The sequence below is a fragment of the Miniopterus natalensis genome, chromosome 2 (genome assembly GCF_054644295.1).
Source record: "Miniopterus natalensis isolate mMinNat1 chromosome 2, mMinNat1.hap1, whole genome shotgun sequence".
Lineage (NCBI taxonomy): Eukaryota > Metazoa > Chordata > Mammalia > Chiroptera > Miniopteridae > Miniopterus > Miniopterus natalensis.
Window position 1 is genome coordinate 10,840,510 of NC_142082.1, and position 16,516 is coordinate 10,857,025.

A 16,516-nucleotide genomic window follows, 5' to 3' on the forward strand; every position below is an offset into this window, starting at 1 on the left:
ACTTTCTGGATAACAAGATATATTGAGAACAATAGGATCCCAGACTCAGAGCCATAATCAGAGTAGAGTAGTCACATGGTACCATGACAGGGACTTAGAATTGATTGTGACAGAGCTGTGACGTCGCCTCCCAAGCAAGTAATAAAATCTTACCTTTAGGAAGGGAGCTGGGATGTAATCAGCTCTTCATGTTCAGTGTCTTCTGGGATTTTTTCCTCTCATCTCTCAACCGATCAATTTGGTTTCCTTGAAAGCATAGCTGGGCAGACCCGAGGAGGGAGGCTTTCTGTACTTTCGTTTCTCTCGTTGGATGCTCTACAGAGCTTTGTAAATTGCTGCTTTGTGTAGCCACTGAGAGGTAAATAAATGCTAAAGAGGAACTAGGAAAACACATTTAAGGCCATGTTAAACAGCGCAGAACTGTGACCTGTTGGCCTTACGAGTTTTCATCAGACGTGGGAATTTTTTATTTTAATTTTTTTTGCAAGACAGTCTATGATATTCTGAAAAATTTTGATGCACGAAAGACATATGGGGCAACAAATTATTAACAGGGTTATCTGGTGCCCTTGATAAACACAGGATCATGTCTGGCTGCTGCTTTTGTTTTACCACCTTGAACCTCAGAGGCACAGGTGGGTCAGGACACCAGCTCTCGGGGCAACTTCTAAAACCGTGCGACCTGGACCAACTCAGTTACCCAGCTGTGTTCAGTTTTCAGGTGGCTCTTGAAAACTGACACACATTTTTTAAAAAAGCAGATGCTCTGTTTTGCTGCTTCAGGTTCTATTTTGCAGTGCGTCCATGTATAGATATTTCAGTGTACAATTTAAATCTTCAGTCAGATCTCTCCAAAGTGTACTTGTGTTAGGAGTTTGCCTTAGGAAATGACGGGCTTTATTTACCCGATCTTAATGTCTACTTACCGGCGTTCTTGTTGACGCCCAGGTGGACAACAACACGGCGCTGGTTGACAAACTGGAGCGATGTCAGCAGGAGAACGAGGAATTAAAGGCTCGGATAGACAAGCACATTGCAATTTCAAGGTAAAAAGAGAACGGTCCTGTTTTCCGATCTCCTCCCTTCCTCTTACGTTGAGCGTTCCTTTACCACGCTCCACCCAGGTGCCCCCTGGAAGTGTGTTTGGAGAAGGTGCCGTTTTCCATCAGGAAAATGGGAGGGTAGCACCTCCTGCTTTTACCGCAGGGGCCTGGACTGAACACTGAGACCTGGGCAGGCCAGCCTTCCCCCCGGGCTCTGGCTCACTGACGCTGAGAGTACCTTCAGAGAAGGAGCCGCCCAGGGCCCAGTAGGGAAGAGCCCCGAACGTAGGACAGTCCTGAGACATGCTGGTTGCCTGGGGGAGCGTCGCTGAGCCTCCTGTGAAATTGGCCCCAAGTACAGCTTTCTCTTGGGCTCCAGTCCCCAGTCCCTGGGCCTCTTAGCCATTCAAATGCCCATGCCCAGTAGCTCCATGCAGGACTTTCCTTTCCTTATTCCAAAGGGGTGGTTTTTCTGCACTCAAATTTAAAACAGTAAGAACAACTGTTCTCAAGTACATTTCTTTAGAAACTCAGATCCCCGCGGTTCCTGGCTCTCTCTTGTCTTTAAGGCAACTTACCACGGAGCAGGCCGCCCTGCAGGAGTGGCTGGAGAAGGAGTCGAAAGTCAACAAGCGACTCTCCATGGAGAACGAAGAGCTGCTGTGGAAGCTGCACAACGGGGACCTGTGCAGCTCCGACAGGTCCCCCACGTCCTCCGCCATCCCCTTCCAGTCGCCGCGGAATTCTGGCTCCTTCCCCAGCCCCAGCGTTTCGCCCAGATGACGCCTCTGGACGCGGAGACTGTCTGGGAGCACTGTCACGGGCCGGGCCGCAGGACTGACCCCAAGCGAGGGCGTGGGGCGGAGCGCCCCGCGAGCTGACGCGGTGTCGCCGCGCTAGAACTGCAAAGTCCCGACCCCCCCGCATCGGCTCCTCGTGAGGCGGGAGCCCCGGAGGAGCGCGTGGCTCTCTGGCCAAGAGACTCCTCCCCAGATGATTTCGGAATCGATCTGCACAGACATTTGCACAAAGCACTTAAAGAACATTGCCTTTTCCACGGAAGCGTAAGGGGGAAAAACTCTCAGGGGCCTCTTCAGATAAAGATTTATAACCTTTATAATGTTCTTCACCACAGGCACCTTCTTGTGATTTCTATCTGGGGGATGTGTGAATAAAATGATGTAGCGAGTGTCCTGTGTCTGATGCTATATTTCTGGATATGTACTAATCAGCTAGGTCAGTGTATGAGTTTCTGCAAAAAGCCATAGAAGAGCGAGCAGCGGTTGCTTGGATGAGGACTCTGCCACCTGCTCCGCCCCGCCCCACGGGAGGGGGAGCTCTGTGCAGTCTCCATCCTTTCGAAGCTTCTTGGCATTCTTTTAGTGTTCAGCCATGTCAATTAAAACTAACTAGATGTTTTTTCTGTAGATTTTTAACTTTCCCATGTGAACCTAACATTTTACTACCACGATCCATTTTCTCAGGCTATGAGCAGATGCAAAACCCTAATGTTTCTAAAACTCTGTATAAAGAAAAGGGGCAGCAGCCGTGCATCGCTTCTGCCTTATGTTTCCCTTGACCTAAGCTGTCCTCATTGATGTCAACTATTCGTCTCCTCCCATTATCCTTGCTTCCCCCCTTTCCTTCCTCCCCCAGCCAGAGCCACAAAAGCAAACCTTCTACCTCCTTCCTATTGTTCTCTGGGACAAGGGTAATGGAATATGCTCTTCCAGAGCCAGCTCATCCTCAAGGTGCTGAGACCACTCTCCAAGTAAACCACAGCCTGGATCTGAGAGGACAAGTTCTGGGAAACCCTAGAGGGAATAAAGGATGAGAGAGTCATTGGCTAGCAGAACTAAGAAAGGTAGAGTCAGTGCTTATCCGTGAATAGGAGTACCTTGATTAAACCAATGATGCAACATTTAATAGAAGATAACGCTAAGTTTCCATGTACCCTTTGAGGACCCCTCCTGTCTTTGGGAAGGTAGAGTGGCCAGCTTACAAGTAGGAAATGTGGCTTCTAGACCTCTCCTCAAGGTTGCATTTCAGTTTCTTTTCCAGACTTACTACTTCCCCCCAATTCTAATACTTTGGGGGAGGTGGAAGGAAGCACTGTGGCTTTCCCCCCTCTCCCTGCATGTGTCCACATTGTGATGTCAGTATTTACTAACCTGCAATGCTGATGTTAGACGGCTGTACAAATAACCCCGATAGTAAGAGCAGATTCAGGATACTAGAGGTGGCTATTTGAGTCATAATTTACGTGTACACTCCATAGCAAATTAATATTCATGATGCATGTTTATTTTTTGTATTATTAGTGATTGTGTCTGAAGTCTAAACTTCAGCAGTTTATTATGTATGTTACCTGCCATGTTTGCTTCTGAAAAATGGGAACTAGGCTCACTGTCACCTTCTGAAATATCTCTGTGCTTATCCTTTCAGGTTGTTCTCTATGTCATTAGCCAAAGTTGGATTTGCCATCTGTTCCCTCACATGGTAAATCTTGTGCTGTTACCTGCTCTCCTCCATACCATTCAGGTGTCTGGGGAAATCAATCTTACACAGTTAGTATAAAATGTCTTCAGAGAATGGGAGACAACTGGAGAGAAGATAGGAAACAAAACAGAGAACTTAAAGATTTTTCTCAAACCAAATGTTTCACATAGGATGCAAAATGTCGGCACGTCATGAAATATACGGATGTGTAAAAACTATAATTGTGCTCAGTTTGTAATGATGCAAAGTGTATTTTTACCTTGATTAAATAAATAATGCTGGAATATTTAATATAAGAGGTGCAACCTGTGATGTACTTCAGTCTCCAAAGTGTTATCCAGTGTTAGCCACCTCCCAGCACAGGAGCTGACCTGTCTCCTCCTCAGCTATTTCCCAGGAATTTCCAATGAAACTGCAAAATTGGCCAGGGGCTGAAATTTGGCTCACAGAGCTAAACTTAGAACAAAGCTTTTCTTTTCTAAATTCAAAGCTATGTGTTTTGGAGAAATAACGTTTGACTGGTTTTTAACAATTTCTGCTCTTTAAGGTAAGAAATTGGAACAACTATGGTCTTTTAAATATTTTTGAAGATGCTAAAAAAGGTCTAAATGAAGTGGAATTTTCCTTGATCTGTATACCTATTATATATTGATAATTAAACTTTTAAAAACACATACATAGATCTTACTGAATGTACTAATCTAGAACTAGTACTTCTGAGTACAGCAGTTTTTTAAAAAAAATAAAAAGCAAGTTTCTATGATATTTTTGGATACCTTCATATCATAGTTCATATAGTTGAATTATATATTACTACATTTTTTGATGCTCACGTATTATGGTTAAATCAATGGAATATTGGGTATTCACCCAAACATTACTACCAACAAGACCTTCTGCCAACCGAAAAAAAACAAGCACTTAGCCCAGTTTTAAATTTTTTTTACAAAAACTTGCTCATTTAATAATGATTATATAAAGTTGTTTACATATATGCTTTCTGAGTGTAAAAACTAGAAACGCATATACGTCGGTAAGCAATCAAGAGACATGCTTTCTGTCAGGGGGGTTAACACTTCTATCACTAGACCGGGTGGCTGCCTGTTCGTCTGGATGCCGGGGTTTGGCGCTCGACCCGGCCTCTGGCAGGGCACCGGCCAGAAGCGCCTGCGCCGGTTGTGGGCACAAACGGGCTCCCGTCAGTTCATCCCACTTCGCTTTCCAAGTCAGGAAAACTCAACAGTGGTAGCTACTGTGGTCTGCCCTCGGAGGTTCTGGGCCGTGCAAATGTAATACCCGGCATCGACGGTCTCAAAGTCTCCCACCGTCAGGACGCTCTGCGAGATCCTCGTGGTGTGCCCCAGCCCTCTCTGCACCAGCCGCCAAGTGTCCTGAATGGTCACGGGCCTTTCATCCTGTGTAACGACATGCCAGGGCCTGAAGTGAGGAGGACCCGCTGCCAGGCACGGCCCCCGTTTCACTCAGCGCGGACCATGCGTAGGAGAGACTCGTGTTTGTGGCCCACGGACGCTCTCGCACCATAATCATTTTCGGCTGCGTGTTTTTCACAGCAGAGTCGGGGACTTCACTATGCTGTTGGACTCTCTTTCTGCCCTTTTTCTTTAAAGTTTCTACCTAATATAAGATTGATTCTTTTGGAACTCCAAGGATACTGTAGACCTGGCATTAGTTTTAAAAAGTGGATACAATTTCCCACCCTTCTCTTTCCATTGCCCACTTTCACCCTCTCACACAGTGGTTCTTAGTCATAGAATTTCTGGTCAAAAAGAGCCCAAAGCGCTCACTATGCAAGTGAATAAAGCTCGCGATTGTTCAGATTTGGGAGAGAGAGAAGCACAAGTCGAACATGCGGAGGGCTTCAGGGGGGGAGAAGTTGTACCAGTGATGCCCTAAGTGACAACTCCGTTTCTAAAAGGTCAGATGGTCACTTTTGAGAGGCTTCATCCAAATTTGATGATAAGAATGTAGTGTTTTGTGGATTATCTTAACAATTATAATAGTGCTACTAAATTAATCCCCATTCTGCTCCTAAAATAATGAGCAATTTAAAAAAATCTCTATTGAAAATCATGACTGTCTTGTAATCGTGACAACTGTGTAAAACAAGTACCGGGTACCAGCAGGTTGGAAAATACCCTTCTCCAGGGAGAGTTCTTTCCTGCCAATCACAGCCCGTGAGCCAGAAAGGCGTTGGCTGCTGAGCACATCCCGGGAGGCCAAGTCTCTTGGCAACAAAGGGATTGTTCCATGTTGGTAGCAGAGCTATTTATGTTAGTGAGCAGAGCATGCACAGAGGCTAAATAATAAGCTGTGGTTGCTTTAATGGGAAGTCTATTTAAAAACGGTCGCTGGCCTCACAGCACCTTTTGGACGGGGCCTGCGGGTGTCTGCCCAGAGCTGCTCGCCACGGGGCACAGCTTGTATGCAAGACACTCAGACACCAGAAGGAGGTTAGATGGGCCTCTAATCGACCTTGAATTAAGACTGAAGGTTGAGGTTGGAGGAAGAGGGAGGCCCCTCCTGTCCCTTTCAAGCCCCCATTCCTCCTCCTTTAAGGATTATGAAGAGAAATCACTTAGGAAGAAGGTACACTGAATTGTCTAATCAAACCCAGTCACCTTTCTTCTTGTCTATTTAAAAAAAAAAGCGATTTGTAAACATACTGAACCATCTTAGAAAACAAGCAAGCCCTGGTGCCGCCGCAGTCCCGCCCATCTCTTGCACTGTCTAAGTTAAGGTCTTCACCAGTGGCAGGCCGCGCAGGGGAGACAAACCGCATTAGAACAGCTGGAAGTGCTTACCTTCTGCCCGGGGTAGATCCACCTGAACTCCACCTCCACGTCGGGCTCCCCTAGGACAGTGCAGAGCACACTGATGCCATCCCCGCTTTTTACTCTGTTTGAGGACGCCAAGATGGTTGTGGACGGAGGGCCGCTGGGAACTGGCATTAAGCAGGAGACGGAAAGGGAGATGAAATCCATGAGTGTGACACTGAAGACAAACTACAGACACATTCTTGTCTTTGGACAGATGTGAAACATTTCTGCCACCCCCGTTAGCACCAGGCCTCCTCCATCCCACCACTTTTGGGTTCTTGGAAGCCTCCCCTCTCTCTACCTTGGTGGTCTGAATGGGGTCACCACCCATACGCCCCAGGCCCAGCCACTTCCCTTGTAATTAGGGAAGGAGGCTCAAAGGTCTGCCGGGTTCATCTGACGGAAATTAAAAAGCTCAGAGAAAAGGAGGCGCTTGGGGATCAAGCAAGTGGAATGTAGAGCGGGCCACCGCAGGGGTGGAGGCGAACAGGAGGGTGGGGGCTGTCCACCCTCAGAGAAGAACATCTCAATCTAGTGAGAGAAAGGCTGCAGGAGGGGCAGAAATGCGACCTATGTCCCCAGTGTCACAGCATCTCGAACAAACGCCACTATGGTCAGTTCACTCAATTGCATCGGACGGCAGCCTTGAGCCAAGCAGTGTCCCAGCTAGGAGCAGGGACCATAGCAGAGGACCAGACACATGTGCTCTCTGAGCCCTGGGGCCTGGATTCCAGAGGAGGCGGCAGACACAGAGCAAGTAATTGTACGGTTAATTTTAAAGGAGTGTGTTAAGAGCTAGAAGGAGAAGCCCAACGCGTTCCAGAAGTTCAGAATCGCCTGCGAATCAGGAAGGACTACCTTGAGGAAGCAATGTTTGGACTCAAATCTGCAGGGTGAGCCTAACAGGCCTGGAGGGAGACCCGGGGCACTGTCCAACCGGGATTCCCAGTGGCAAAGCCGCAGTACCTGCCACCGACCAGCTGGAAGCCACTGAAGTCCAGGCCCGGCAGGAGGCACGCTCACCTTCGGCGTAGAGGAGCTGGTACTTGACGGAGATCTGCGACTTGCCCCCCGCCTCGGCCTTGCAGTAGACCACGCCCTGGTGGTCAGAGTGGGGCTGCAGGTACACAAAGCCTCTCTTCACGTCGTAAACAATGTCTGTTCCATTGGCCGGGATTTCCTTGGCCGGGAACTCCCTGTGGAGGGTGACTTTGGCGGACAGGACAGTCACTCGACAAGGAACCACAGCCTGTCTGTCCGGGTTCAAGTAGACAACATCAAAGTAACTGGGAGAAGGCACAAACAGTTCTCCTTTCTCTGCAAAGGAAAAGACAGGGGCTTGTTTGTTCTGGAGAAACAAGGTAAAGGGCACTATATGGATTTGTGCCTCCAGGGCGCAAAGATAGGGGGGGACCGGCTACTTTTTAATAATTTTCCTTTTTTAGAAAATAGATGTTACTTCCCAGCTCCTTAAAGGAAATAAAATAGGTCTTAGTTCAGGTCCACATCAGGCCCATGGATTATCCCCCTGAGGAAGGAGGGAAGGAGACTGGTTTCCTTACGTTCAGAGCAGTTTTAAAACCTGGAAACAATCCACTGTGTCTCTAGAGAAATTAGCCCCAGAACCTATGTTCAGTAAGTGCCTCTGGAGGTGGTTCCCCCACAGCAGAGCCCCTCTGAGAGGTCCAGGCCACTGGACCTCATTTCTGCCATGGTCTGTGGAAAGGGAATCGCGTAGATGTACAAGGAACCTGCTAATCTCAGGTTCTGAACTCAGCTTGGCTACCACTGGGCTGGGGACCTCCAGCCAGTTCCTAACTCCTGTTTCCTCTGAAGTCACTCTGTGTGTTCTTTAAGCTCTAGAAAACGGTATTTTCATCTTACAGAAATGAGGGCTGGTTTACCCATACTTTCCTTAGTACAAAGGACTCTGAGTTGGGAGTTATTTTGCTGTTGTTTTGGTTTGTTTTTGGCATGGCACATTAAATCTTTTGTTTTCTATACTCTGAGAGACTATTATAGTAATTAAGAGAAATCTTTTAACTTAATTATACCCCAACATTTGTTCAATTGTTTCCCATGTTTTTCCTGTAATGTTCCTGAAACAACCAGTTATTCTTGGCTTTCTCCTTCACAATCCTTCTTTGTGCCATAGTCATATGATGTTTTGGGTTAGGGACAGAATTTCTGGACATGTCATCAAACGTCTTCATGAGCCAAGAGTTCTTTGGGAATGGGTGCAAGTTAACTGACATGGAGGTCCTTCCTCGTGCTCTGACTGAGGTCAAGGAAGAGTATGTCATGGCTCAGAGACTCCCTATCTTTTGCTAGGCTTTATATTAGGCCAGGTGATTCATGCTACTTCATGAGAAACTGACTTGCAGACTTAGGCAAGGGACACCTTTGTCAACGTTGTACCTGACAGTCCTGTGTTCACAAAGAGTAAGTCTGCATGGCCTTGGATGCATCATACCCATTTGTAAAGAGAAGAACCCAGAGTAGATAGTATTCAAGATATCTTTTTGGCAAAAACATTTAAGGAATGCATGATTGTAAGGTTTAGAAGCAACTTTTGTTTTGAGGTTTTGTCAAGAAAACTGAACCAGTGAGCAAAGCCAGTAGGATAGCAATCAGCATTTCAGAGCACAAAAATGTGGTCTTGCTTCTTGGACATGCTTTGAAAGAAGTGGCCACACCAGTTGGTTTAACAAAGAAAAACAAACACACACATTTGTTTATAATCAGTACATTCCATCTACACAAAAAAGTACGTTAAAATTCATTAAAAAAATGGTAGATGGCATTTGTCCCTGAAAATGTTTGTATTTACTTGAGTAGATAACAAATATTACTTTAAGAAAACTAAATACATGAAAATTTAGATTTCCAAAAAAATTAGAGTTAATAGGCTGTAAACTAAAATCCAAATTGTAACCAACTCCAGTAAAGTGCTCATTAATGTGGTTTTACTACATATGAAGATTGGATCCCAAGCCCTTTGCCAGTAATACTCTCCTCGATCTGGTGGGAGTTACATGTGACTTGACAATAATTTATTGGGCTGTATAGTTAAGATTACTGTATTTTTCTTTGTTATACTTCAATAAAAAGTTAGAGAGGGGGGGAAAAACCACACACTTGAGTGCCTCCTGGATAGGATTAAATATGTGACAATCGCACAAATTGACACAAAAATTGCACAAATGAACAACAGTCAAAAGGAAGCATCACAGCGTTTGCAATCAAACTCTAGGAAACACGCACACATGATGAATGCCAGATGTTGCTCTGTGTGGGTAGAGGGGAAGCATATGTTCTGAAGGGATCCGGGGCCAGCAGCAGAAAGCTCAGCTCTCATAACAGCCCATCTTGGTTCTGCAAAGCCCTCCACTCCTGAAAAGACAAACTGCTAAACCCTGTACTGAAAATCCAACTGGAATCTTAACTTCGTGCTAAGGAGTAAGAAAATGATACAACCCATTGGTTCACCTCCCTTTTTGACCCAGGTTTCTTGAATGTTGAAATTAATAATTTGGGGGGGGCATTTCTTTGATTCACAAAGGGGCTTCCATAAATTGAGGAAGAAGACCTGCCTGTAAAACTCAAAGAGAGCCCATAATCCTAATAGGACATTCTGCTCAGGGAGCCCTACAGTTCAAAATCTCAGTTCAAAAAAATGTGGGGAAGACACAATAGTGCTGTGACAGAAAAATCTTCATTCTGCAATTTGCAATATGGTCTCCAGCTGCATCCAAATTAACAGGCTCCTGTTAGTCTTCATTGGTTGCCTTTTCCACTGTTGCTCCCCAGTGCTGTATAACTAAGGGCACGTGGGCTTTCTGCGGAGCACGTTCCAGGATGAGGGTCAGAAGGGACTGCCTGTGAACAGCTGCTAGCAATTCTGGCAACACCAGTTAGCTAGCTAGTGCCTGTCCGTCCGCCCATTAATCAATCACCTGGTCTTCGAAACAGGTTGGAGCAGTGAGAACATTGGATCCTGGCTCAGAAAAGCAGGGTTTGACTCTTTACTCTGCCACAGTAAGTCATGAAACACTGGACGGGTCACCTTGCCCTCTGAGTCTCAGCACCAGCATCATTATTTCTAAAGCAGAGATAATAAAGCAGTTTCTACTTAGTTCCTGGGGGCACTGTGGGAATGAAATGGGATCCATGGGCCTCCAGGGTTGCAGAGCTCTCTGGATGGGAAGGGATTATACATGAGATTTTGTTAAAGCATTTATTAATGGCCAGGGCAGAAGATCATCTGAGTCATAGGCCTAAATCACTAAGGTCTGAAAGGCAGGTGGATTCGGGAAGTAAACAAATCTGAAAGCGCCTGCCCAGACACTAAGAAAGAATTCTGACTTCACCAGGGGGTGGCATCTGTAAGATCCCTGAAAGCTGTTCCTGACTCTGGGCTTTGGAGAACGCCATCCCCTTCCTGCAAAAGGAAAGAGGCTGGCAACCTACTCTGCAATGCCCGTTTCTCCAAGGGCAATTCCACTGGCAGAAACATTCCTAGCACCACAGGGGAGGAGAAGACCTGCACCTTTTCAGGCACCTCACGTAGGCTCAGGGATTGGGGCTGGAGCCTAGAGGACCACCACCTTTGGGATTCCTGCCCCTCAAACTTCAGCTCTCAATACATGAGAATAAATACAAGGAGGCCTTTAGCCAGGCATCCTGTGACTACAGTGGCTTCAGAAAGGGGATCATCACAGGTTCTGAGAGCACATGACTCAAAATCGACAGCAGTGCTGTCCAGGAGAGCTTTCTGCGATGACAGCTACTAGCCACGTGTGGCAGTGGAGCACTTGAAACATAGTAAGTGCCACTGAGAAACTGAGTTTTACATTTTGTTTAATTTTAATGACTTCCCATTTAAATTTAAATAGCCACAGGGGTCTAGTGGCTACCATATTGGACAACGTAGGTACATCTCTAGAGTCAGACTGTTCTGGGTTCAAATTCTGATACAGCCATTGCTTGCAGTATGACCTTAAGGTTTTATTGAGTCTCTCTAAACCTCAACCTCTCCATTGGGAAAAAAATAGAAATGATATGAGTACTTACCCTGAAGGGCTGTTGAGAGGCTTACATGAGCTAATCCATGTAAAGCACTGAGCCCAGAGCCTGGCAAAGAGCGGGTGCTGATTGTCATTATTAGATATTCAGCACACAGTGGGAACCTCTACTATAGGCAAGTCCAGATGTTTGAAGAGTTCCGCTAATGCAGCAAACCTTTTACCTATGAAGAAGATGTAGGTGGAGCCCGCTCTGGTCTCGTCCTTCCTGCAGATGTAGCCGGTGCAGAGCTGCCCCCAGCAGCTGAACTCGCCAGTGTCGGCCGCAGTGGAGTTGACCAGGGTCAGCTGGCTGTAGCGCTCGTTCTGCTTCACGCTGTCAACAGAAGCAAAGCAGGTCACACGCCTGGGCCTGGGCCGGGGCCTTGCAGCCAGCGCTCCCTGCTCCCTTGTTCTCACATCTAATTGCCCAGTGGGCAGGCAAAGAGTGCCCGCTCGCAGATGGCACACATTTAAAATAGTGTGTTTGGGGGAAAGGTGTGTGCAGGGGAGAGGCAGAGAGAAGCCTTTCCTAAAAGGAAATTTAAATGACAGTTTGTTTTCTAAAGAGAGGAAATTCCCTTTGACCTCAGAGCTGGGGCTTCCATAAGTAAAATCACTGCTGCATTGCAACGCAGCCACAGAAACTCAGCCAGAAAGCCTTGGGAAGGTGTTTTGCTTTCAGATTTGTTTTTAATGAGTTCACTGCAACAACAGTTGACGTAAATGAAATAACCCAGCGTTATCCCGTGTGCAAATCTCTTTCAGCAGTAAGGATAAGTCTTCGGATATAAGCTCAGAATCTTTGAGATGCTACAATATTGTAGTAAAAATAAAATATTTGCGTAATTCTCTCAAGATTATGCTAAGTAAAATAAGTCAGATGGAAAAAGACAAAAAACCCCCTATGATTTTGCTCATATGTGGACTATAAAACAAAAAGTAAAATAAGAACTAACTAAACAAAAACGAGCTTATAGATGCAAACAACAGAATGGTGGTTCCCGGGGAGGGGGAGAGGGGGAGGGTGAAGTGAGTAAAGGGGTCAGATATATGGTAACAGAAGGAAACTAGACTTTGGGTGTTGAGCACACAATCGGGTGTACAGATATCAAGTTATAATCTGGTACATCTCAAAATTGCATAATGTTATTAACCAATATTAATCCAATACACTGAATAATAAAAAATAAAAATAAAAACTTTTCTTTAGACTTCCAGTCAAGATGGAAAAGAAGGTAAATGCTGTGCCTGCCTCCTCCCACAACCACATCAAAATTACAACTGAATTACAGAACAACCATCATTGAGGACCACCTGAAGACTAGCTGAACAGAAGTCCTATAACTAGGGATATAAAGAAAAAGCCATGATGGGACCACTTCTGGGTATTTATGCAAAGAAATACAAAACACTGATTCGAAAAGATAAACGCACCTCTCTGCTCACTGCAGCATTATCTACAGTCGCCAAGATGTGGAAGCAACCTAAGTGCCCATAGATAGAGGACTGGATAAAAAAGGAGTGGTGCATATATACAATGGAATATTACTTGGCCATAAAAAAGAATAACATTTTGCCATTTGCGACAACACAGATGGACCTACAGGTTATTATATTAAGTGAAATAAATAAGACAGAGAAAAACAACTACCATGTGATTTCACTTACTTGTGGAATCTGAAATACAAAATAAACAGAAATAAACTGATACAGAGAACAAATTGATGGTTGCCAGATGGGAGGGGGGTTGGAGTGTGGGTGCAAAATGTAAAGGGATTAAGAATTAATTGCTGGTTACAAAAATAGTCACAGGGATGTGAAGTACAGCATAGGAAATATAGTCAATAATATTATAATAACAATGTGTAGTGTCAGATGACTACCAGACTTATTAGGGGGATCACTTTGTAAGTTATATAAGTATCTATACTGTACAACTGAAGCTAATATAATATTGTATGTCAACTGTAATTAAAAAATTTAAAAACAATTTTAAAAGAAAAGGGACATTAGGTAAAAAAACTGAGCAAATTATGAACTTTACTTAATAACATTATATTGATCTTGGTTCATTAATATGTACCATACTAATGTAGGATGTCAATAATACAGGAACTGGGCATAGGGTATTCAGGGATTCTCTGTACTATCTCTGCACAATTATTCTGTAAATTGAAAATTGTTCTAAAATAAGTTTATTATAAAAGAATGAAAAAAAGCCCACTTTTCTTTAGGACAAGATGCATTAATTGCTGAGATACCGAGCCCCGATTGTGCAGTCCACCTCTGGTAAAAGTACTTAATGCCTTGGGGAATTTGCACCTCTCCTTTACCTAACCCTATTATTTCCACTTTTATCTTCTCGTATTTTACCTCTTATATTTTTATCTTGTTCCTGTGAATATATTTAAAACCCTTTGAAATGAGGAGAGACATAAATAAATATTTATTACTATTAAACACCAGTATTAGCCGATCGTCACTGTAATGAATTGCATCAGGAATCCAGGTGTGTCATTCTGGGACAGATGCCCCCTGGGGCACAGATGCCAAAAGAAATGGTCTTAATCTGAGGATGCATCGCAAACATCCCAAAGTTTCGGCCCTGGGAGAGCCACATACTTTTCGCATGTAGCTGAGATTCTCCAGTTGTGTGTAGCAGCCGCATCAGTGCAGTCACCCTTGAAATTTAGCACATGGGGAGATGTCCTGTGGGCTGGCCTTAAACGCAGCCTGTTCTGGTTCGCCCTGAATAGCTGCTTTGCCCACCAGTTCTGCCAAGAGGCGCCTCTGTGCTCCCACTCAGTCCACTGCCTCCTTTCAACTGAACGGAAACCTCTCCTCCTTCAGGAAGCTTCTAATTACAGTCATCTCCCAGGAACCGCCCGGCTTTCTCCCAGGGATGCACTTGGCTCCCTTGTTCTCGACCCCTCAGGCACCCGTGGCTTCCTGTTATTTCAATGGATGACGAAGACTTCGAGGGCAGGGACTGTGTCCTATTTATTTCATATTCTCCAAGCAATAAATCTGGGCGGCGTGCACGAAAGGACGCCCGAGAAATGGGTGGACTGAAACTGAATCGAACTGAGGACTGGGGCTGGAAAGGACCCTGCAAAGCAGACATCCAGCTCCCAGGGTTGCTGATGTGGAAACTGAGTCTCAGCAGAGTGACTTCCTTGCGACCACAGCTGGTGAACACTGAGTCAATGACTTAGGCCAGTTAAGCATGTACTGGATACTCACTCAGGAGATGAGAAAATGCTCATAAAGCACTTCATGCCGTGCCTGTCTCTTTGTATTATCCTAACTTTATCTTCTTTAAATACAATTTCGGGTTAGTAGTAGCTAGTTATAAATACTACCACAACAGTGACAAACAATACACACGCAAATTGGGGATAGCACCATGAGAAAAAGCAGTGGGCCTCAAGGGTATTACGATCCACTTAGGAATGAAAACTAACGTACGTGAACAACTCAGAGAATAACTAAAGGGGTGCTCACAAGAACACTAGGAATTGCGAAAAGGGACTCACCACTGAGGGTGGAAGCGGTTGAGGGCAGCTTTGAGGAGGTGAGACTTCTACCAGTGGGGGTGGAAGGGGTGGACAGCAGGGGGGCCGGGAAGCAGCGAGCTCGCTTGCTCAGGAAACTCCAGGCCCACGAGGGCTGCGAGGGACCTGGTCTGCTCTGTCCACTGCCGTGGCCCCGTGAACGGTGGGTAGAAGGCACTCAATAATGATTCCGGGATCCAATCCATTCATTACGGAAGGAGTTGGGGGGGTTGGGAGTCATGCGACATGAGAACAGCAAGAAGGGTGCACATCTCGCTCACCAGGCAGCAGGGACCATCCTCGGTTTGGGCGATGGGCCCACCTCAGCCAGGACACCAGTGAAGAGAACAGGAGGCAGGGAGGCAGGAGGAGGAGGAGAGGCTGAGAGGCTGCTACCAGGATGCTCAGCAAGCCCTGGGGCTGGGCTGGGCTGGGCTGGGGCTGATGGTGGCATGGAAGCAAATTTAAGGAATGTTTTCTTGGGGAAAATGTTGACAGACATTGTATGAGAGGTGGAAGAAAGAGAGATATCGATAATGACCACTTAGTTTGTATTTCTCTTGGAAAGAATGGGGTTTTAACTGCCTGAAATGGAATAGTTGAGGAGAGAAAGGAGATCAGGGGTAGGCAAAATAAGATTCACTATTGGTGATTCGGGATTTGTGATCAAGTGGGGGTCCTTTAAGTGCGGATGTCCTATGGGCAGCCGGAAATACAGACCTGGCACAGAGGAGAAAAAACAGCACTAGATTTGTAATCGGCATGCCACTGATACAGAGGCAAGAGTGGGAGCTAAAGGAATGAGCGAGGTCAACAAGAAAAGCAACCAGACAAGGTGAGAGCAGGTTTAGGACAAAATCTAGGGCCAAATGAGGGGCCAGACGAAAAGAGGTAGGTAAAGGGGAGGGAAAGGATCAGGAAAGAAAGAAGAACTGGGAAAGGGAATCACCAAGGAGGAATATTCAAGAAATTGATGCTCAGAAGCATCAGATGCCTAAAGAGGGATTGGTGACCACACACACACACACACACACACACACACACACACACGCACACACGTGTGCGCACACACTTCACTGGCAGAATGAAAGTCTTCGGCAACCACCAAACAAGCCATTGCAGATGTGCGGATAGAGCTAGATTTCAGGAGATAAAAAAAATGGAATGCTGGAGAGAAAAAGCAGGTGGAGGTCTTCCCAGGTAGACCATAATGTCTTGGCCACATTCCCTGCAGAGCTCAAAACCAGGGTACAGATCAGCCAAGTAATCAATAAATTTATTTGGCACTTTGGGCTCAGCATTTGCTAGCACTGAAGTGATAAAAAGTGCATGATGCCATTCCTCCCAGGAAAGGAACTGGGCACGTAAGAATTTAGCCCTGGGAATAACCCTACTACCACCATGAAATCTGCATGCTGTATCTTTAGCAGGATTGGGGGTGGAAGGAAGGAAACACACTGGAAAACATTTCTGGATTTTTCCACCCCCTCTCATATGCAAACAATATAAAACAGGAA

The 16,516-nt window shown here is 45.7% G+C and overlaps 2 protein-coding genes across 12 annotated transcripts in view; one reads left to right on the forward strand and one right to left on the reverse strand.

The window, feature by feature from the left end:
* MTUS1 (microtubule associated scaffold protein 1) overlaps positions 1-4,214 on the forward strand; it is a 118,431-nt gene extending 114,217 nt beyond the window's left edge. For all 11 annotated transcript variants that reach the window (XM_087814118.1, XM_087814124.1, XM_016209018.2 and 8 more), the window contains 2 exons: positions 949-1,046; positions 1,613-4,214. In XM_087814118.1, coding sequence (XP_087670244.1) covers positions 949-1,046; positions 1,613-1,826 — 312 coding nt within the window. In that variant the 3' untranslated portion in view covers positions 1,827-4,214. The remainder of the gene's footprint in view (positions 1-948; positions 1,047-1,612) is intronic.
* The window catches only part of PDGFRL (platelet derived growth factor receptor like), a 36,330-nt gene continuing 23,259 nt past the window's right edge, over positions 3,446-16,516 (reverse strand). Inside the window, exons 3-6 of the mRNA XM_087814127.1 lie at positions 11,628-11,779; positions 7,403-7,696; positions 6,365-6,504; positions 3,446-4,957 (exon numbers count right to left, since the gene is read on the reverse strand). Coding sequence (XP_087670253.1) covers positions 4,769-4,957; positions 6,365-6,504; positions 7,403-7,696; positions 11,628-11,779 — 775 coding nt within the window. The 3' untranslated portion in view covers positions 3,446-4,768. The remainder of the gene's footprint in view (positions 4,958-6,364; positions 6,505-7,402; positions 7,697-11,627; positions 11,780-16,516) is intronic.